The 21,819-nt window shown below is 43.9% G+C and overlaps 2 protein-coding genes across 3 annotated transcripts in view; one reads left to right on the top strand and one right to left on the bottom strand.

Annotated features, from left to right (window-relative positions):
- stk11 (serine/threonine kinase 11) overlaps positions 1-10,711 on the top strand; it is a 28,256-nt gene extending 17,545 nt beyond the window's left edge. The window contains exons 8-11 of one of the 2 annotated variants that reach the window (XM_072669199.1): positions 892-949; positions 3,723-3,919; positions 4,757-5,010; positions 10,229-10,711. In XM_072669199.1, the coding sequence (XP_072525300.1) occupies positions 892-949; positions 3,723-3,919; positions 4,757-4,959 (458 nt within the window). In that variant the 3' untranslated portion in view covers positions 4,960-5,010; positions 10,229-10,711. Of the gene's footprint in view, positions 1-891; positions 950-3,722; positions 3,920-4,756; positions 5,011-9,888 lie in introns of both variants that reach the window. The other variant, XM_072669198.1, reaches the window with a different exon arrangement.
- Positions 10,712-14,284: 3,573 nt separating this feature from the next.
- cbarpa (CACN subunit beta associated regulatory protein a) overlaps positions 14,285-21,819 on the bottom strand; it is a 37,894-nt gene continuing 30,359 nt past the window's right edge. The window contains exon 10 of the mRNA XM_072668634.1: positions 14,285-21,467. Within this exon, the coding sequence (XP_072524735.1) occupies positions 19,787-21,467 (1,681 nt within the window). The 3' untranslated portion in view covers positions 14,285-19,786. The remainder of the gene's footprint in view (positions 21,468-21,819) is intronic.

The following is a 21,819-nucleotide window of genomic DNA, read 5'->3' as shown; positions in this document are numbered from 1 at the left end:
GAGGAGCATAACCTCTTATAGTGGAATTTTAGTTTGAAGATTAGCAGCTTACCTGTTCACGTACTTGAATCTGCCAGACGCGTCACATCTCTGGGGAGTCTTTTGGCTCATCTTCTGGATTTGACTGAGGTTTGCCACAGACATGAATGACCCAAGATATCTGTGCCATGCACAATTAAACTAAATGCCTCATTGAGTGCTTCCATACTTTTCCACAGGACTGAATATTTAGCCACATGTCGATCTGCATGGGATTAATATAACCTGATGCAGATTGTTTACTGATGCAGAGAAGGGTCCCATTCAGACGGGATTAAAATCACTGAGAAACTCTGGTAATAATTACATTACCCCACCTGTTTATCCTGTTAGTATTTCTTGTTTTTTGTCTCTGTTCTTCTTGCTTTGTCTTTTTATGACTTGCTTCATGTGCTAGGTCTCCTCGTTTGTTCCCATGTTTTTCTTTCTGGCTTTTGTTCTTTGCTACTGTCTCCCAATACCCTTCAGTCTCTCTCTGTGACATGCATTGTAGTAGAATGATAGCTTGAGTATAATAGTAATAGTTTTAATCATAAATCTTTAATCATTTCCAGTTTACCCCCCCCCCCCCCCCCCTCCTTTCGGGCTGAGTGTCATCATTTGTAACTATGTCTGTGCCTCTTTCTCTCACTGTCTCGTACACACACACACACACACACACTCGCATGCCATTCACACCTCATTTGAGTAGCACAGGCGTAAGCCTATTTGCTGATCAGTGGCTGAAGACAGTGATCGCTTACTTTTTTAAAAGCAGACTTTTCTTTTGTTGTGCATCTTTTGTTTTTAAAGAGTTTCTTACAAATTGCTCTTTTGTTCTGTTTGTGTGTTGTTTTGTTGTTTTTTTTGCAGGAATGCTTGAATATGATCCTGTGAAGAGATTCTCAATACAGCAAATTAGACAACACAAGTAAGTGGAGAAATTCTGAAGTGGTTAAAAGTGTAAACAAATGTCTGCTGCTTTTATTTCCTGGTTTGTGTTTTTTTTCCCCTTGTCTTTTCAAAGCCTGAATGTACATAGTAATTGTGGCACTGACTCAGTTGCTTGGTGGTGACTATTATGAGCACTTCTACACTCTCCAAGTGATCCCCCGTAAGTAGATGGGTGTGTAGTGGCACATAATGGTAGGATGGAAAACGCAGTAACCGATTTGATTGTGTGAGCGGTGCAGACGCGCTGTGACGCCATCCGCATTGTATGCAGGAATGAGAGGTGGAAAATAGACTGAGGTAGAAAGAATGGCTGAGGAAATGGTGCGGCGAGGATAGAGGAAAGGAGTGGGAGCGTATCAGTGTGGAGAAGAGAAGAGGGAGAAAGCGGGTCAAGATTAATTTCAGGTGGGGAGGTGTAGAAATGGAAAGAGGCAAAATGTGGGAGAGGCATGGAGCAAAGGAATGAGGCAGGTAGGAGGAGGAGGAGGAAGAGGAGAGAGAGATAAAACAGAGTGGGAGAAGAAGAGAGAGTGGGAGAGAAAGCGAACGGTGAGAGGAGCTCAAAATAAGCATCTCGGTTCAGAGGGAGAGTGAGCCAGTGAGTGTGAGAGACGGAGTGAGAGAAGTCCGACACATTTCCCTAAATGAGGTCTGATGAGCGGCTGTTTCTGTGGTTAATAATAAGCCACTCGCCTCCATGTCCCGCAGTGCTGCTTGACCTCCGCAGACCTTTTAAAGAAATACTCCAAAGAAGAATCAGATTTGCAGTTTTTCCTTTTACTTCCTCAAAGGAGCCGATCTGTTGAAGCCCATTCTGGGCAGGTAGAGCAGAAAATTGTGTTTGTTTGGTTTTTATTGTACGTTTGTTTTTAGCGCCTTATTTGATGTGTTTTCACTCACTAATTTATATTTTTGCTTACTCAAAATAATGGCTTATTTTCTCCAAATATTGAGAAATTGTAAAGTTTACCATGGGATCTCAAAATTATGGCATGTCTGATGTGCCAGATTTCTATTCTCTGTCTTGTCTGTCTGTCGTGCATGGCCAGATAAGCTCATTCCGTCATGTGCATTTCAGAGAGCCACAGGGTGGGGGTGCTATGGATCCTCACGAATTGGTGATGTCACTCTCTAAACACAGGTGGGGGGAAAACAAGCCCAACGTAGCTGCAAGTTTAGCAACGCTGAGTTTGACTGTAAGACTGAGCAAGAATCTACCAGTCCACTAAATGTGCCTGAAACCACTCATAAGACTGCTCCCTCGACTCTGCGCTCTCAGATATGAGGCTTTACGAGTGTGTGGATTTGAGCCTGAGTAACTTTGCTAAGTCTGGATAGTCGGCTACGAGTTCTCAAACAGCAGAACCAGACTGTGATTTCTCCTTTCTGTTACTCCCAACATCAGTCGCTTGACTTCGCTCTCTCAAACACAGGCTCAGCAGCTAGTCAATAGCAGCTGAACTGGTCTGTCTGATGCTCTGTGGAGCTGTAGCCGAGTTAGTTAAGCAAAGCATACAAATACAAATACACTGGGGCACCAGTTATTCGAGTCATTCGCGTCTTATAGTGGGCTTTCTATCAGCCAGTCTTGAATTTCTTCTGCAGCGAGCAGACTGTTGTGCTGCTAACTAAGCTAATGCTAACCAGCTTCTCTCTCCTGAGTCTGAGCCGTTTAACATTTTGTTATTGTCAGATTGTTTTAAAACGGTAGTGTTCACTTGGTCATCCTGCAAGCAAACTGGATGTGGTTTCTCCATCGCTGGTGGAGAATTGCAATATGAAAGCAAAAATTTTGTTGCATATTCCCCGTCTGAGAAATCCTATTTGGTGTGAAGAGTTTCATACATATATACGTGTTTCGTCTTTCTGTACAGGTGTGGAGTTTAAGCATTCAGTTTAGGTCTTTAAATTCTCCAGTTTCCAGGTATATAAAGTCTTTGCCTTTACTAAAGAACGCCTTCCTTTCGTCAGGAAAATAAACACGACTGCAGTTCGTTACTTTGTACCGCTTTACGCCAAGCCCTGATTAGCGCTATGCTAACTTCATGCCGGAGTCATCACAATCATGCTTTAAAACATGTCGAGTTGTTGAGTAATCTAAAGTAAGACTTTCTCAAGTGCTTTTAGCTGCACTTCAAAAAACAGAACCCTGCTTGGCTGAGCTGATGTACGTTTGGACTAAGAGAGGGAATTTCTAGAAATGTAAGACAGGAGTTGGGTTACAGGTCAAATGTAGAGACGGGGGGGGCGATAAAAGAACATCAGTTTTGGGCACAAATGGGTAATGCACTCCTCTCTGCTCTGTAAATAAGAAAGGATGCGTGCATGTGTCCAAAATAAACCACCATCTTCAGCAGACCTCTGTAGACCTTGCTGTACCTTGGGATACTTTGGACTGAAGGGTTTTGCTATTTGCCAAAAAAAAAAAAGTCTAAATTGGCCACTTATCTCTCTTCTTCAGCCTGAAGTAGAACAGACGTAATCAACCCAGTCCTCACTGACCGGTCTGCAGGGCTGGAGAATGAGACTTGCCTGCTTCAGGCTTGTGAACAACTGGAAAAGAAGACCAATGTGTGCAGTGTTCTGAGCTCTTCAAAGATCTCTCTGCCTCTGCCTCTGTGTGTGTGTGTGTGTGTGTGTGTGTGTGTGTGTGTGTGTGTGTGTGTGTGTGTGTGTGTGTGTGTGTTCTGCTTGAAGAGCCTTTTGTTTAACCCCTTGCTTTTCTGTTTTTTGCTATTGTGTGCTTCCAGTTGGGTGAGGAAGAAACACCCTCCCTCAGAGCCGCCCGTGCCCATCCCGCCTAGCGCAGAGACCCGTGACGTCTGGAGGAGCATGACCGTGGTACCCTACCTGGAAGATCTCCATGGTTACGGTGACGAAGAGGAGGAGGATGAGCTGTTTGATGGAGAGGATGAGATCATCTATACTCAGGACTTCACAGTGCCAGGTAGAGACAGTTACCTGGTCTCTTTATTAGCCTGAAATGCTATGTTTTTAGTTGACAGCCCCTAGTTCATTCTCTGTGACTTGCTTCACAAAAAGTGCCTGTTTTCTCACAGTTCTAACTTGGTATCTCCAAATACTTAACAACCCTTATTTTGAAATGATTACTATGGTTATGATTAATTACAATACTACTGTAGAAGGTTTAGGTGAATCTAAGCTGGATTTATTTAAACAGTCCAAAGCCTTTTTATTTTATTAAAGGTTTTTTAAGCATAGTAATAAGGGGCAAATCATTGAAGCTGGTGTTTTGCAGCTAAATTAATGTTATCTAAATAAGAAGCACAAATATCTGCACAAAAATACATATTACTACATATTACTGCCTACCTATTACTGTTAAAGCTTCTCTGATGCTCATTCATGGACATCCAGGTAGTCTGTTTAATATTTACATTTTGGAATCATAGGTACAGCATCAAAATTAGACATCCCCATCATCCTACTATGTCTGCATTGGTGCCTACCTACGATAAAAACAGCTTGCTCTGTTGTCGTTGTCAAGCTGCACATGCAAACCAGGGGGCAGAAAGCAGAACTCTTCATGCAAAATGACACCGTGAATGCACCAACCACAGATTAGATAGAAAATGTTTAGTATTTCGAGAGATCACATCCTTTTGTTTTTCATATTTTATGATTTTTCCACAAACAGAAAAAAGAAAAGTTTAGACAGTCCAAAATGTAATTGATTACAGCAGTTGATTAACGTTACAATCAAGTGACCAGCTAGGTTTCCAAAGTGCTTTGATTTGAGATCCATTTGCATGACTCTCTACAGGGCAGGTTGGACAAGAGGAGGAAGAAGAGTGCGCCCCGGAGCGTAGCCGTACGGTTGCAAAGCCGGTTTGTGTGAACGGGACGGAGACGGCAGCACTGAAACCCAAATCGGAACGCCGCTCCAGCTCCTCCTCCAACCCCTCCCGGAAGGGCGTGTCCACCGCCAGCAAGATCCGCAAACTCTCCACCTGCAAACAGCAATGACCCCGCCCCTTCTTCTCCTCCACCTCCACACCTGCCTCTTGCTCTGTACAGGTGAGGGGGAGGAGCTTGTTGAACCTCTTTCAGAAGTCGCATGTATGTTCAGTCAGTGTTTGTTTGGTCTGTTTTTTTTAATAAATATAAAAGTATGTAAAGTATATGAAGTGAGATTTGAGATGTTTGATGCACTCTTAGAATGATTGCTAGGAAGACCCTCTAACCCTCTAAACATGAGTCTACTGGCACTCATGAGCTAGAGAGGTATAAAGCCCCCCAGCATTGAGCTGTGGAGCAGTGGAACTGTGTCCCATCCAGTTAGAGCTGGGCAATATGACAATAAATAATTAAATAATGATGATAAATTCTGTTAGCGTGATAACAATATGCATTTCTAGGCATGTTGAGGATACTGTTAGTGCTTAAAATAAAATACTGATCAGCTGCATGTTTCATTACAAACTGTGTAATCAAACTGGTTTAATTAGATGAAGTGCAGCAGATGTTGCATAAATTCTCTGTTCCTTACAGGAGAGGATCTGAACAGTGGTTTATAAAAATCTGTCACTACTGATGTGTTTAGTTACATGTAATCATGATTAATTTTGTGTATCGTGAAAAAAAGTCTTTAAATATCGTGATATAGTATTTTTACCATATCGTCCAGCCCTACATCCAGTACTCTTTTCGGGAGTTCAGGATGGGATGGCTGACCTCACTAATGCTCTTGCTGACTGAATGCAATTAAATCTTTATTGCAATGGTCGAAAACCTAGCAGAAAGCCTTCTCTGGACAGTAGAGACTGCATTAACAGCAGTAACTTTTTAAATTATTAAGTAAACAGGGAATGAGCAGGTGTCCCAATACTTTTGTCTATACATGGTGTGTGTGTGTGTGAGCTTGGTTGTTAGAAAACGCTGGCTAAACCAACAATACATTTGATTAATGTGCTTTATCTATTTGCATTGGGTTCCATTTTACTTTCTTATCGTCAGTGAAAAGGTTTTGTGGTCATTTGGGAAGCCCTGGTTTGCAAAATTTCATTACAAATTGCCCAAAGCAACCATTAAATTGGCCTATGGACTAATTCAAATCCTGGTCTGTTTCAACCATGCATCCTTTGAGAAAGAGGTGGTCTGTGGAGCTCACTTTTAAGTTGCTAAAGTAACTTGGCACATTTGGCACATAACTAATGCCGGAGCTCTAGTGGAAGCCTTTGTACAAACATGTAAGCTGGTTTCTTTTGTCTGATTTTTCAATGGCTCTTGCGACTGGAACCCTGATTGCGCTGGCTGCCCCGCCTGCGTTGCTCCACTGGTTAGCATTTCGTTTACAGCACTGTCTGGAACTGCTTTCCTCGGTGAGGTTGTCACAGAAACGCAAAAAAATGGCCCTGATTTGTTCCAGAAAGCAATGGGAGTGAGCGATAGTCAGCAGCAACGATTACAAACAAGCTTACACACTAAAGGGAGTTTCTCCGAAGCTTCGCATCACTTCAAACATCATGCTTAAATAATTAAGATGGTCAGGGCCGTCCAATCTATAGTGAGTCACTTTAGCTGTCAGTGCGAATGCCTTAGAGAGCAGTTTGAGGGTGAATGTATGTAGTGATGAATGATGATGATGATTCGTCAGCGCTGGTGTTGTGGAGGTGGTGGTGAGTGTCCTGCTGTAACACTTCCTGCCTGATGAGCTGGTCACACTCGTACAATTTGTGTGTGTATGCTTTTAAAATAAGGTGTTCTGCTGTTGGGATGCAAATACAAAGGTGTGTGTGTGTGTATGTAAAAAGAGGGTAAATGACTAGCCAGCATTGTTGGTGCAAGTGTGTATGTTAAGCTCTACTAAGTGACAAGTAATGATGCAGCAGTATTGCGGATCAAGGTGTCCCAATACTTTTGTCCATATATATTGGTTGTGTAATGTAATTTAATCAGGCAAATCAGAGTGAGAGCTAAAGTGTGTTTGTCTAAAAGGCAGCTCTACTAAATGAGGAGAAAGCAGAAAGAGTTAGTGTGTGTGTGTGGATGCGCGCGTCAGTGTCAGTCACGCTAAATGAAAAGCAGGACGCTACAGTGGGGACTCTAGCCTCTCTCACACTGATGAGCTACAGCAGCAGCAGCAGAGAGTCGTGATGACTCACTCCCTCTCTCCGTACGACCTCCTCCCTCCTTTTCCCCCCTCTCTCCCCTCGTTCCCACTGCCCCCCTCCTCCCATCGTCTCCCCCAGGGTTTCTCCCATAGGCGGGGGTGTTGAGACTGCGTGGGCAGTGTGTATGTGTGTGTGGATTGAGGGAGGGGGGGCTATATTCTGATTCCTCTCACACACATTGCGGAGAGGCAGAGTATTAACGTGTTACGTGGTAGCTGATGATGACTCAGACCCTTCACATAGTGATAAAAGGTGGTGGTGGGAGTGAGGAAAAGTGTGTGTGTGTGTGTGTGTGTGTGTGTGTGTGTGTGTGTGTGTGTGTGTGTGTGTGTGTGTGTGTGTTTTGAGAGATAGAAGGGAGAAAGGCAGGGTTTTATCATGTCGAGTCCTGCATGGCAAACGGTCGTTTGTGCTAAATTTAGGACACAAAAACACTTTCATATTTTTGCACCATTCCGGATCGGGGCAGTTTCGTTTCATCCGAGCACATTTCCAGGCGGCAGACAAAAGACTGGCAATTTCAGAGAGGAGAGAACACAGGCAAAGGTTTGAGCGTTCCTTTGAAGGGTCCATTGCACCATGAATTTAAAGAACAAACACATGAATCATGGCACATGTGTGTGCTGGGCCACATATTTGAACAGCTACGGTGTCCCTTTCGGTATTGAAATGCAAGAAAACTCTATTTCCCACCCATACTTTTTATAGAGTTTAGGGAAAAACAAGTGAATTACCTAACCCCAACAGTCTTATGCTGAGAAGTTCCATTTTAGGTGTTCTGAACCTGGCAAGTGCGCCCCCTGGAGGCTGAAATTTCTCTTCTTCTGTGTCTGTAACTCTGCCTCCATTCATGATGAAATGTTCCACTCTATTTGCTATGCCCTGAGTTCAGTAGTCTGTTCTTCTTCGACTTTGTATAGAGTTCCGGTCATTTCGTATGAAATGGTTTATGGTTGTATTGTATTCAAGGTGAATAGTCTAAAGTGGACTACTGCTGTAGACCCTGATCATAAAGTAGCTAGCTATGCTGACCCAACGTTCCAACAGGCTGTTTAACACTAATTAGGGCAGAACTAACTAGCACTCCAACACAACACTAGAAGATCGGGGAGCTGGGGGCATACCATATCCCATAAGAAGAAGAGGACTTGAAGCTTGTCAGGTGCTCTCCACACTTGTTATTGGCGCTCTAATGTCCCAGAAAGACTAAAGGCCGACTGATGCTGAGGGTGGACGTACTCCTTTTAAAGCAGTATTTACTAGTTACTATAAAGGCATGTTTTTACTGTTTTTTTAATGGAATCTGTACCTGCTGCATCTGTATGTTTAAGGGTAATTACCGCCGGCCGACATTTTGACTCGTTTGACCCTGTTTTCTTGGCACGGCAAGCCGACCGTCAGCAGTCAGATGCCATAAGGCATCTATGGCTAACAGTCAGCTGCTGCAGCCAGTGCAGTGTTTCCCACGCTGTTGGCTGTAGTCGTTTGTTTTTTCCACTCTGCGTCGGTACTCCGTGCTCAGCAGTGAATCGGTACACAAGGACAGAAATGAGAGCTTAGTAAGCTTCACACAGAGAACTGCAACGCAAACAGTCGCACAGCCAAGCAACAGAATTTAGCCTCTGCCTTTTAAACCATTTGTGGATGTGAACGCATACACCCATGACAATGGGTAGTGAGCGCACACCCACAGAGGTGGGCAGGCGCTGCAGTAATTTAGGTGAGGTACCTGGTTCAAGGGCACCTCACTCGTTAATGTTGAGGGAGGAGAGAGTGCAGTCCCTCCAGGCCAGCCCACCTATAGTTCTAAAACATTAGGCCAATGACTTTTCCTAGAAATCTCTTTTTGTTAGAAAGTTTAGATCCCTCTGAAAAGGCTCTGATAACAAGCATGGGATACTCAGTCATTGATTGGACCTAATTAACTTATTGTCCTATAATTATGACCCTGTTTCACAGTTTAATGTGTATAATGTGTATTTTTTACCCACCCAGGTCACTCAAATTCTTTCTGTCTGAAAAACGGCAGCTTTACAACAGAAGGAAAAGGCCTTCCTCAGTGTAAAAGATTTCCATTCAAAAGTCATTCTGGATCATTTCCATTGGTCCATTCATCAGGAAATTTTGACTCCATGTAAAGATTAGATGTACATTTAGCACACGCCTTCATCCAGAGTGACCGATAAAAGAGCTTCACTGTTTACTCAGCATCCAAAAGATGCCCCTAAGCTTAGATTTTATTTAATATAAAAGTCAGTATGGAGACCATAATACTCAGCATGCACTACACTTTGCCCAAGTGCTCTTGGAAGATGTGGGTCTCCAGTCTGCGTTCAAGATTCACATCTGCCAGATTCACATTATGTCAAAAAGTGAAATCTGAGGTTTTTGTGGCTGCCCCCATCTTCTTTACTCTGTAAGCTGCTGATTTTCCTTTGTAACCTACTTGCTGGCTGTCAGCTGTAGTCTTTGCAGTTTGAGTGCAGAATTTCACAGCTGATGAGCGGCGACGCTGGGCTGATGGAAGCAGGCTGGCGCATCCTCGTCAGCTTGGTGCGTCTGGGCCTTAAAAGAACAGTAAACCGATTGACTCTCACCCACACCTGTGTAATATAAGGTGTGGGGTTTTTTTTGTTTGTTTGTTTGTTTGTTTTTTAAATTAGGTCTTAAGTGATTTTAATGGTCTTCTGGAAGCTTCAGCCGTTGTATTATGATTATAGCCTGGTTGCCGGTGCAGGAGCACGGTGCTAATCATTAACCGTGTGTTTCTGTTCTACTGCAGGTTTGTTATTTTTCCCGTCCTCTGTTTGGGATTCCCAGCCATGAATATGAACCACAGTTCCTGACACACACTTTGCCATGGACTATGAACCCTAATGGAAGCGATGCCAGGAAGCGTGGATTTAGGATTTTTTTTTTTTGTGCTGTCTTTCCCTAGAAAGGACTGACTGAGTTGGGAATGCTGTAAGGAGGAAACTCCTGTTTTGCTTGTTTTTTCCCCCCCTTTTTTTGGTTTTAACACTTTAAACTCCCCAGGATTTAAAATTGTGTATTTTCTCTCTCTTTCTCTCATGCCCCCTCTTTCACCTTCTCCATCCCTCTTTCTCTCTCTGCCTCTGCAGCCACTTGTCTTCATCTCCACCACCACCACCACCTAAAAAACATGTGGCCTGGTTTTGTGCCTCGCTCCTTGTCGTGCTGGGCTGTTGGTCAGCCTGACCTGACCTGACCTGACCTGTTTAGTTCATTAGATGATCTTTTAATTTTACAGTAATTAATTGCAGTTTAAGACATGCACCCAGTTATGTAAAAGAATGACAAATAATGACTAATATTTATTATTATTATTATTATTATTATTATTATAGGTGGGAATGCTAATGAAAATTATACCCATATGACAAAAAAAACTGCATGCTGTGAAGAGCTTTGGGGAAAAGAGGCCTGATCTGATCTTTGCAAGGCAAATGTACCGACACCTGCTCAAGGCAGGATAGTTTTTTTTTGTTTGTTTTTTTTTTTTTTAGGGTTTTTTTTTTTTTTTTTTCCTTCTTTTCAATAAATATTTTTTAATTATTATTTATATAAAACACATCCCAACCAAACCAACTTTGGTGGTCCTGTTTTATTTGTTGGTGTTTTTGCTGCTATGAACTGTCTGCATGTTGGCCTTTTGTAGGTGTGCTCAGGAGTTATGTAGCTCTCCTAGTGTCTTTGCAGCAGTACAGGTGGGGTCATTACACCAGAACGCTAAAGACGTCTCTCTGCATCTTTACCTTATGATGACCAGCTTGTGTGAAAGCAGTATCATGCTAACACGTCTTGTCTTTATTTATTATTATTATTATTATTATTATTTTATAAAGAGAGAGAGTTTTTGAGATTGCTTTCAGCGTGCTCAAAACCTTAAACAGATTTTAAGCAAAAGTTTGAAGAAGTCAGTACAAGAAATTGAATTAGTCAGTACCCCAATTCACTTTACGTTCACTTCACACAGTTGTAGATTGTAGCCAGTTTGGAAAATGAGAAATTAGAAATAATTTTAGAATTTAGTGGTGAGATGTTACCTGTTCTGACACTAGCTTAAGAGCTAGTTTCAAACCATCTTCATGGATTAATGCAAAGCGATAGTCACAAGCCTCCCCCTGTGATTATACCACCACCGCTAGCTGAGTAGCTCCACCGCTGCTTTTTATGAGGGCAGGATTTCAAAAGGCAGCTGCGAGTCCAAAAATTGTCTGATCGCTGAGCAGTGTTTTTGGGCTATGTTTAATATGTCCTGTGGCCATCCAAAAAAAAAAAAAAAAAAAAAAAGGTAGACCACAGAAAATGAAAACGAACAGCATCACAAGTGTAAATTGTTTCTTATTTCAGAAGCTCAAAAGCTAATAGCAGAAGCCTTTCTGGTACGGCAGACTACAGTTGGGAGAGCAAGAAAGATGAACTCAAGGTGAAGTAAACAGGAAACTGTAGAAGACTCTGAGTTTGTGAACCAGCACGTCTGAGTTGGCCGAATTATTAAACAAATCCACGGACAGTCACTGGTGGTCCAGTAAAACTAGGCCTACTTGCCTACTCTAAGTTTATTTTCATAAATGTGTGTGTGTGTATTAATATTTTTGCACACTTGGGCCCAGAACATCCTGGTCACACGGCTTCTGAGCGGACTCTCCTCCGCTCTGATCCTTGGTGACGGATCGCCTGGGATGTGGAGCTGCTGCTTCCAAGGCTCAAGCTCTGCTGCAGTGAACACACACTTGCAACCAATCAGCTATCAGAAGGGCAGAGTACCCATAGGAGCTTTCACTGCACAGTGTAAGGAGGGCTGATACTTCTCTCTCAACAGTTCACCCACGCTTCCCTGTGTTAAAGCAGGCAGCGTGCCTAGGTCACACACTTGCCTCAAACCATGTGTAGTTCTGAAATAGTCTTGAATTGACTCGCCCTGTAGTTCCTGACACTGGATGGCGCACTGCTGTTTATTTTTTGGTGATTGATAGTCCGGTGATATGCTAACAGGTTGGCTATTAGCTTTCGTTGGTTTTGCAGCTCCCAGGATTTCAGGTACCAAGCATGTCAGGAAAAGTACTGAGAAGGTGTACTTAAGTGAAAGTTTGGTTTAAATTGACTTATTTATTAAGTATGGAGCCAAAATTCTGAATTTGATTGGTCAAAATCTAAATGAGTTATACGATCACTCATCTGAGGAACCGCACCCGGTTCTTTTTGCAGAGGGCTTTAAAAGACAGCTGTGGCTCAAAATTGTATATCTGTGTTTGAGTGTGTGTACTGATCCTGATGTGGGTAGCTGGAAACCTACCCACTACAGACTACAGCTGTAGAGAAAGAGAGACGTGAACTCAAGGTGAAGTAAACGTTAGCTAGCTAGTGCCAACAAGGACAAATGAGAATGAACTTAAAGAATGAAGTAAAATCAAAGAATCGGTCTAGAAGTTATTAAAAACAGGGCAGTGGTGGGGTGGGGTGGGGTAAGCAGTGGCTCATTATCATTTAAAGGGACAGGCGCTTTAAACCGGCCGTTCTGAGCAGGGCCGTGTAGGCAAGGTAAGAATGGCGGTGTTGGTGCTTGATCCTTTTTTTTTTTTTTCTTTTTTTTATTTATTGTGACCAAATCTGATAACTAGCTTCTTGACTAATGAAGGCTTGGGGTTCCCCTTTTGAGTCTTGGTTCTTCTCAAGGCTTCTTCCTCTCTGAACCTCTCGGACCCAGATCTCTGTAAAGCTGCCTTGTGACAGCTGTACACAAATTCACTTGAACTTCAATATTTCAGTAAGACCCCAGGGAAGGGGGATAACATGTCACATGCTACCATGACAGATTTCTATGTCCAGAAATGACCAACATAGTACAGCATAGTATTGTACCTGGTAATGAATTAAGTGATCTGATTGAGTTGGGTATCTCTGAAAGACTGAACTACGAACAGGTCAGGGTTATCCACAGCTATTAGTCAGTTTAACAACAAAGCCCAGTTTTATACAGTAAATGAGAGTCTATCTTTTTCTTTGGTCGACAAAACCATCGGAAAGTTCTCTCAGTCTCGGTAATAGCTTTTCACCAAACCAGGCTTCTTTATAAAGAGGAATCTCCGCCTATAAGCTAGAGGCGTTTCTAGAATACCTCTTTGGTATTGGGGCACACAGAATATAGAGAGGCACAGCTGTTCCCCTCTGCTTGCTTAATATTACTAGTTATTATTAGTAGTTAAAATAATAACAATGGTCATATTAATGCAAGTGATAATTAGTAAAATAATAATAATGATTATTTGTGTATTAGTAATATTGCCATAAAACTAGATGTAAAACTGTGATTTTGTCTTTGCATCATCAGCTCATGTTAGCTAGATAACCCAGGCTTTTAAAAGAAGTAGTTTACTGTAATATTGGCAATTTTGCGATGCTCATTTTACAAGTTGGTGGAATCAGTGCCCCTTTTACTAGCTAGCATAAATAAAGCCTATGCTAGCTAATTTAACGGACACTAGTTTAATCAAAGCCTTTGCCTCAGTAGACTAATATGTAGCTATTTATGCTAGTTTATATGGTTATGAGTGGCATTAACACGTACTTGTGGGGCAGAGGTGGCTCAGCGGTTAGAGCGCCGGGATATCAATAACAGGGTTGTGGGTTCGATTCCCGGGCTCGGCAAGCTGCCACTGTTGGGCCCTTGAGCAAGGCCCTTTACCCTCTCTGCTCCCCGGGCGCTGGAGTTGGCTGCCCACCGCTCTGTGTGTGTGTGTGTGTGTGTGTGTACTCACTGTGAGGGTGTGTTCACTAAATGTGTGTGGTTAAATGGGTTAAATGAGGACACATTTCGCTGTATAGTGTACACTGTACAGTGACAAATAGGTGCACCTTTACTTACAGCTAGCTATGAGCTAGCATTACCTTGTCTGTTGCATGGGACGCTGGGGCATTATGGGAAATGTGGTGCATTTTGTAGTTCTGCTCAGCAATCCAGAACACGACTGACTTTTAACCTCTGTGATTTTAGTGGGGAACAGCAAGATTTTACTGGAGGACGTGCTGCAGTACATTGGGTCTAATAAGGCCCCTGAGCTGAACCACCCGAAGTAAAACAATGTGCAAGTCTTCAGCCAACCGGGCCTTAAAAATAACCTCTGAACAAAACCAAGTACCAATGCATAACCATTTATTCTGAGAAAATGAGGGTGGGGCTGTGGGGGGGACTTGAATGCTATGAACAGCATTGAAGCTACAGGGAATTGAAAGTCGCACGTCGTTTGTTCTCACATGCAGCAGTGGAGTCGGTTAGCCACAGGCTACAAACACAAAGACCAGCCACTATTCTACCGCACACATGGGATTCGGATCAACGTTTGTACATCGGATATTTGTACAGAGGTCACCCATTTAAGAGAAGACAGAGCGATATATGACACATGAATGGCAGAAATGGTAGTCTATTGCTTCAGATAGCCATGGCCCCTGGCAGTGTGTTGGGATCAGTTCATTGGTTGTTAAAAGGTTAAAAGAAACTACTAAAGCCACGTGTCACACTTTTAACACAACCTTTCAAACTAAAACGGATTTCCCTTGACCATAAGGCCATATCCCAGTCTGAGGTAGCTTCTTTATTTAGCCCAGTTCCCAGTAGTTAGTACTGCAGGTGGGCCTAGCAGACCTCCACAGTATTCTTTTAACCTCAGCACTCTTTGGGTTGCTGCTTAGGCTAAAGCAAAAATAGGGGAAGGAAATGTTCAGCAAATGTTCACTCAGCAGAAGTGGGGTCATTTTTCTGGTGGTGACTTCTGGTGGGTTGGTTTCCAAAGCAATAGATACTTCCACAGAACCCACTGGCTGGGACAGCTGTGTGCGAAGGAAAGCTCAGCATGATGCGGAGAGGGCGTGGTCTCGTTAATAGCACCTTATGAATTAGTTCATGACTGGCATTTTGTCAGGCTCTTGCCGTGAGCTTCTGAGGGCGCTCTAACCTCAAGCAGCAGAATACAGTTACATGTCTTGTCTCATCACTCTGCAGCTTAAGCCTGTCTTTCCCGGCCTGTAATCAATATGTAATATGAGAAACAGAGAACTCCAAGAGAAAGAAAAATGAGCTGGGATGATTATCAATCTCTGACTGACTCTCTTTACGTCCATCGGGGCTAGTTCTTAGCGGACAGGCATATTTAAGATGCACTTAACATGCTCGGCTGTTGGCCTGCTGTATCGCAGAACGTCAATAGGCCTTCTTGTAAACAATATCTTCCATTAGAGGATAATGACATTTAATAATGTCTAATGTCTAATATTATAATACATTAGAAGAAATATATAGCAAATAATGTATTTGCTATCTATCTAGTTAGATATACACTGATCAGCCATAACATTAGCACCACCTGCCTAATTTTGAGATCCCAACCGATCTGACCTTTGAGGCAAGGACTCCGCAAGACCTCTGAAGGCGTCCTGTGGTATCTGGCACCAAGACGTTAGCAGCAGTTGTGAGGTGGGGCCCCCATGGATCACACTGATGACCCTTTGGAGCTCATGACCTTGTCGCCAGTTTCAATGGTTGTCTCTTTTTTTTTTTTTGGACCAGGAACAGCCCACAAGACCTGCCTGAGGTTCTGGAGATGTTCTGACCCAGTTGTCTAGTCATCACAAAGTGGCTCAGATCATTATGCTTGTCCATTTCTCCTGCTTTTAACACCTCATCACCTTCAAGAACTGACCGTTCACTTGCTGCCTCATTTATCCACCCCCTGACAGATGATGCCACTGTAAATGAGGACAGTCAAGGTTTTTGACTTCGCCTCTCAGTGGTACTAATGTTATAGCTCTTGGTGTAGCAGAAAACAACATACACTAAGAAGCCAAAACATTATGACCACCCACAAGCAAATGAACACTGAATATCTCATAAAAATGGTGCGCGTCAAAGTCTGGGAAGTGTCTTTGGCGGTAACAGAAGGGTCAGATCCTGTAGTTGATGTGTCGTGTGGGAGAACTGGGCAGGTATGAAGACCCGAGTGCAATGGATTAACAGCACTGGGTTGGTGCATCTCCACAACAGTGAGGCTTGTGAGATAATCCTCATTTAGAGTAAATGAGTAACTAACAACACTGATCTGAGGAGAGACAAACCACAAACCAGTGCCAGGGTTGCTGGTCACCAAAGGTTCTGCATTTGCATTATCGGAACTGGACCTTGCCCTCAGGACTGGTCCAATGAGTCCAGTTTTCCTTTACATCACATGATCACATGGGCACCTGTGTTAATGTGTGCCGTTTACCTGTGGGATGTACTGTCTTGGTGCCAGATCCTACAGAGCACCTTCAGAGGTGTTGTAGAGTGGGCTGCTGTGTCGGCACGCAGACAACCAACAGCATATGTAGGCGGGTGATTACGCTGTTTATGGTCCATTAGTGTACAGTTTATACACAATCAATTGGAATGGTTGTAGGCCTTCTTGTAGGGAACACACCAGTGTGGATTGTGGATTGTCCAACCATACTAGTGCCACTGCCATACTGCTCCAGAAAACCAACCAAACTGATATATTCATCGCAATGGAAGTGCCAGAACCGATGTAGAGTAATAAATAGTTCAGGATATGTATCAGCAGTAATGATAGTCCTGAATACATTCCAGACTGCTGTGCAAAGGATGGAGGACTGGGCACCTGGGCAGCCAAGATGAAAGGCTGCATGTTAAGATGGCGTTTATTAAGCATGGCACTGCTGAGTGAGTGAGGTGCCACTTTCGGTTGATTCCCTACATGAGTGTACAATGCTATGATTTGTTAAAGTGAGCGATAAATGAATACAGTAGTTATTGACGATGCAGTCTGGTCAGATATTACAGAAATAAAAACATTAAAGCACTGAAAAGGGTTCTTTTGAAACGTTGCCATAGAAGAACAGCTTTCGGGTCCCTTAGAAGTGGTTTCAACTGATTCGTTCGGGATATTTGAAGAACCAGCCACTGAAAGGGAAGCAAAAGTGGTTCTTTTATGGAAGAGGTCTTCAGTTCTTGACTCTGAATCTCGCTGTGTAATCACCAGTATTTAGATAATCGGTTATTAAGTTTGTAAACTTGGAGCATTTTCCATTGATTTGGTTTGTCTTCATAGGCAAAAAAATAAAGAAATAAATCAAATGCTCCAAAATGTGTGACAGTAAAACTGATTGGTCAGCTTATCGGTTAGACCCGTCTGGGGCGAGTCAAGAAAGTAAACACAGGAAGAAGGCAGTCCTGTGCTCCAGACTAGCGCACAGCTGCATCCCAATTGCGTACTACTACATTTATATTTACATTTATGGCATTTAGCAGATGCTCTTATCCAGAGCGACTTACAAGGTTACTCATATTACAGAGGTGGGCCAATGTAGTGTTAGGAGTCTTGCCCAGGGACTCTTATTGGTGTAGCGCAGCATAGTCACCCAGACCGGGAATCAAACCCTGGTCTCCCACATGGTGTTGTTGTAACGCAATGGTAGGTGGTGGTGTTATCTGTTGCGCCACACCAACCACTACTACTCACTAATACTATAAGGTAGATTCTATATGCTAATCTAAATAGTGTTAGGCAGGTTGGAACACAATAAATAAACATGCTAACCCGTTTTCTACTAATAGGAAGTGAAGAAGCGTTGCTATGCCAACATATGTCACTGCACGTTCTCCAGATGCTGTCACCACTACTCTGGCATTGTTATCTGTAGTAATTATCAGGGCAATGCACCAGGTTAAAACCTGGCCACAGGAGCCATTTAGCTCAAATTTGCAGAGTACACCTGGTACTTGGGTCAGATCAAGGTCTCATCGTGTCCACCAAAGGTTTGACCACTCTTCTCAAGGGTCTTGGGGTTGTTTTGGTTCACATGTGAGTGCTATTACTGTATTCACACCTGCCCTAATGAATCACATCAAAGGTGAAAATGAGCCAGAGTCCCATTTAACCAGGTGTGAAAGGGTCCTTGGTGTAGAAAAAGGGTTCTTTGACCCATAACAATAGTTGAGCCCTTTCTGGTGCGGTCAAGAGCTTTTGAGGTCTCCGTTGTCTGTATATAACTGTTAGCTTTACTAAACGCTTACAAAACCTCCAGTGTTAAACCTACCAGTGATTACAAAATCAAGGGATAGATTTAAAGTCCGAAAGTGATGACCTCAAAGTTTTCCGAGTTCTCAGATCTCGATTCAAAGAACCCTTATTCTGGCAGCTTTATTTGTTGTAGATTGTGCTGTAAAATATCCGATGATCAAGACACATTTGATTTTACATAAAGTGGCCTCTGATGATCTCCCACATGGTTTGGATAAGCAAAATATCACACACTGTAAGATCCCTCTGGAACACTGAGCCCTACAAGTGCTTACGCTCCATCCTGCACTGTTACCTCTCTTCAAAGAACAGCTGACAGAGGGGAAAGAAATAAAAGCTACGACAAATGAAACGACATTGAGAAATACAGTCATTAATTAAGCCTGAGAAGAAAAGAAAAATCAATAAATAATATTAACGTACAAAAAAGGAAAGTGACTAATCAACTTGTTCAGACACTTGAAACATTTCTTTTACCAGCAGCTCCCAAGATTGATACCAGTGTCAACTCGATATCATACAAACAAGGACACTTGAAAAATGAGATGAACAGAGTTAATCAAAGGGAGCATTACAGTCGATGCCCCTTGATCAAAAGTGCAGTTTTCTTTTCCGCCGTCCTCCTCATTTCGAATGCGTGCTATTGACATTTAGATGAGGCTGCTCTTCACAAGCGTGACATGCCGTGTTTTAACATCTACAAAGCGAAAGCAAGGGTTGACGAGGGGCTTTAGCGGTGCTCTATTGGCTCAAAAATGAGACTCATAAAACATCAAGCTAAGTATCAAATGGGGAATTATGTCATGGGTGAATTGCTTCAATCTCAGACATGGATGAGAAAAGAGGATTAGGAGGTTTTTCAGGGGTTTTTTTCCAGCTATTTTGCCGCAAGAAACGCTTCGTAGGAAAGGAGCGTTAGGACCCATTTGGAATTGAAGAGCTGAAGTCTCAAAATAGCCTAGAGAGGATCTGGAGACTCTTTGGGCTTAATTCAATCATAATTAATTTGCTGAGAAACTACTTCTTTAGAGACGAGTATCTCTTGTACTCCACTTCTTATTGTGAGAGGGAACGAAGCTCTGCCCTGATTCCTCACCGTTTGTATTAACTGGCGAAAGTGCAGCGTGATTTCTGTGATTATGTCTCACGGCAGAATCGCAGAATCATCGAATTGCCCCATAATTGTACGTTTCCCAAAGCACCCGACTTTAACTTGTTTCACAGTGCAATTTGCAAGGAGTTATAACATTGACCTCTTTCAAAACAACGACACGGTCGCCTCTTTTTTTGACAATTGACAACTGTCTGTATAAGATAATAACATAGCTTCTTATTTTCTACTACGTTTTTCTGGCGTTTCCCTCCTTTGAGGTTGCAGTACTCCCAGGGTGGCTGTCGATAGAACACACATGCATTATTTATCTGAGGACAGCTGAGATTATGGCAGAGTCGACTAAGCTTGCCTTCACACTTTGAGCGTACAAGCTGGTGTGATTCATCTCTTGCATACTCTGAGGTGTCCTGTCGCTGTAGACCATCTACGCATGTCCCCGGGCAGTCAGAGCACCGCTGTCGTGCATGCTGCTAGTCTTGGCCCAGGTCTGGGGAGGTGCGGGTCACAGCCACCATGCACTCCTGACTGCCCTGAGTCCTCCTCAAGCTGGTGTACAGCCGCTCATCCAGGTTGCTCACCAGCTTATCTGACGGACTGATGTCCACTACACTGTGCACGTAGGCTTTGTCCATGGGGTCCTGGTCTGTGTGATGTACATTTTCTGGAATGCGAATGAGTGTGTCTATACATGTGTGTTGCTGCCCGTTACCCTTCTTTGAAGGACTGGTGTCCATGACCGCCGTTGGTAACCATCCATGCGTCTCCACAGGATTCTCGGCATTCTCGCAGTCCTCCTGTATCCCATAATCTTCCACAGTGCTGTCCTGCGAGGGGCTGGAAAAGAACAGAGTTGGACGACTCTCGGTTGCTGACTTTACTACAGGACTACTGTTGTTGCTGCTGTTGTTGGCGTTGTCTTCGGGTGCGGGACCAGTGCCGTGGGCCTTGGGTGAATCGGTGGTACTGCCAGTACCTTCACTGACTGCTCCCTCACTGGCCCCTCCCTCGCTTGCTTCCTCATCTGCAGCACTAGCGATACGGGGCAGAGTGCTGTGGTACCGCGTGTCCAGTGGATAGTTGGCACTGTCGCCCCTCCGCAGGGTGTAGCTGCGCTGTCTCTCCAAGGATGGCGAATAGCGTGCACCTCCTGGGTCGCTGTACTGCTTGGTCCTTTGCCACTGCTTACGCAAGTGGATCCTTGAACGATGCCGGTGCCGAAGCGAGGGTGACCCCTGCTGGTCAAACTGAGGATCGTGACGCAGGAATTCGTTAAACAGCGCTTCCGTCTTCTCGTCTATGCTGTAGTCTCGGCGACGGAAACGTGGCCTGGGCTTGCTTTGCGACTGTTCGGCTATGTCTCCACGGGGCGAGATGCTGGGTACGCTCTTGGGTTCGGTAATGAGACCCTCTGACTCTATGCTAACGCTGCTTCCTGAAGCTTCATCTTCCAGCTCCTCTTTGAACAATCGAGCCTCAAAGCTCTCGCACACTGTTCCCTTCCGGCCAGCGCTCGTGAAGAAGCGGCGCCGTTCTGACGCGGTCTTGCCAGATGTACTTCCGAAGAGCCGCAGTTCCTCCGGAGCCTTGCACGGAGCCTCAATGGAGGCATACCCACTGTCCATCTGCAAAAGCTTTCGGCTTCCTGCCTCGCTGTCACTGCCTCTCTCGGAGTCCACGCTGTCCCTGCCATTCTTTCTTCCACCCACTTCCCTCCCAACATCATCGTACGGCAGTTCACCGTCCCCATCAATCTCGTCATCGATATCCTGCGATTGGTAACTGGGCACTCCTGTTCTGGAGGCCCCGGCACCCCCCAGTGAACAGACACTGTCAGCATCACTGCGAGTGGAGTCTCTGTCATTGCTGCTCAGGTCAGAGGAAGCATATTGTTCCAGCGATGCACGTAAGCTCCAGATATCCCGGTAAAGGTTGGGTTGCTCCAGGCTCTCCTGCCTGCTCCCGAAGCTGAACTCGGCACCTCCTTCCATGCTAGTGCCCTCTCCTCCTGTTGCTCCTATTATAAGCTCTCCATCTCCATCCTCCAGCTCTTCCTGCCCATGAAGTCCAGTGGATTCTTGGATCTTGCAACCCATTTGGGTCCTGCTTTCCTCCGGATCTCGACTCCCTTCCAAAACAGCTTTAACCTCTAACCTACAGAAGACCAAAGTCAACATGAGTGCTTGCTACAATTTGAGCTGAATCACAACACAGTCATTTTTGAAGGAGCATCTATGATTAGTCAGCTCCAGCATCAGTGGGCTTTTTAACCGGGTGCTATGAAAGGGGACGCCGCAACTATTGATTGATTTCAGGAATGCATTCTGCACAGACCATTACTGTTGTGAGTAATAGTTTAGGGGGAAGGAAAGGGATGGCACCCAAAATAACTTTGCAGGAAATCAAGTAATTGCTGAGTTCATATAAGGATATACAGTTTTTCTAGGCTATGATTATGATTAAGAAAACAGTTAATATAGAAACCTTAATATAATTAAAGTGTGAG

The sequence above is a fragment of the Salminus brasiliensis genome, chromosome 23 (assembly GCF_030463535.1).
Source record: "Salminus brasiliensis chromosome 23, fSalBra1.hap2, whole genome shotgun sequence".
NCBI classification, from domain to species: domain Eukaryota; kingdom Metazoa; phylum Chordata; class Actinopteri; order Characiformes; family Bryconidae; genus Salminus; species Salminus brasiliensis.
This window is presented reverse-complemented; position numbering and strand designations above follow the sequence as displayed.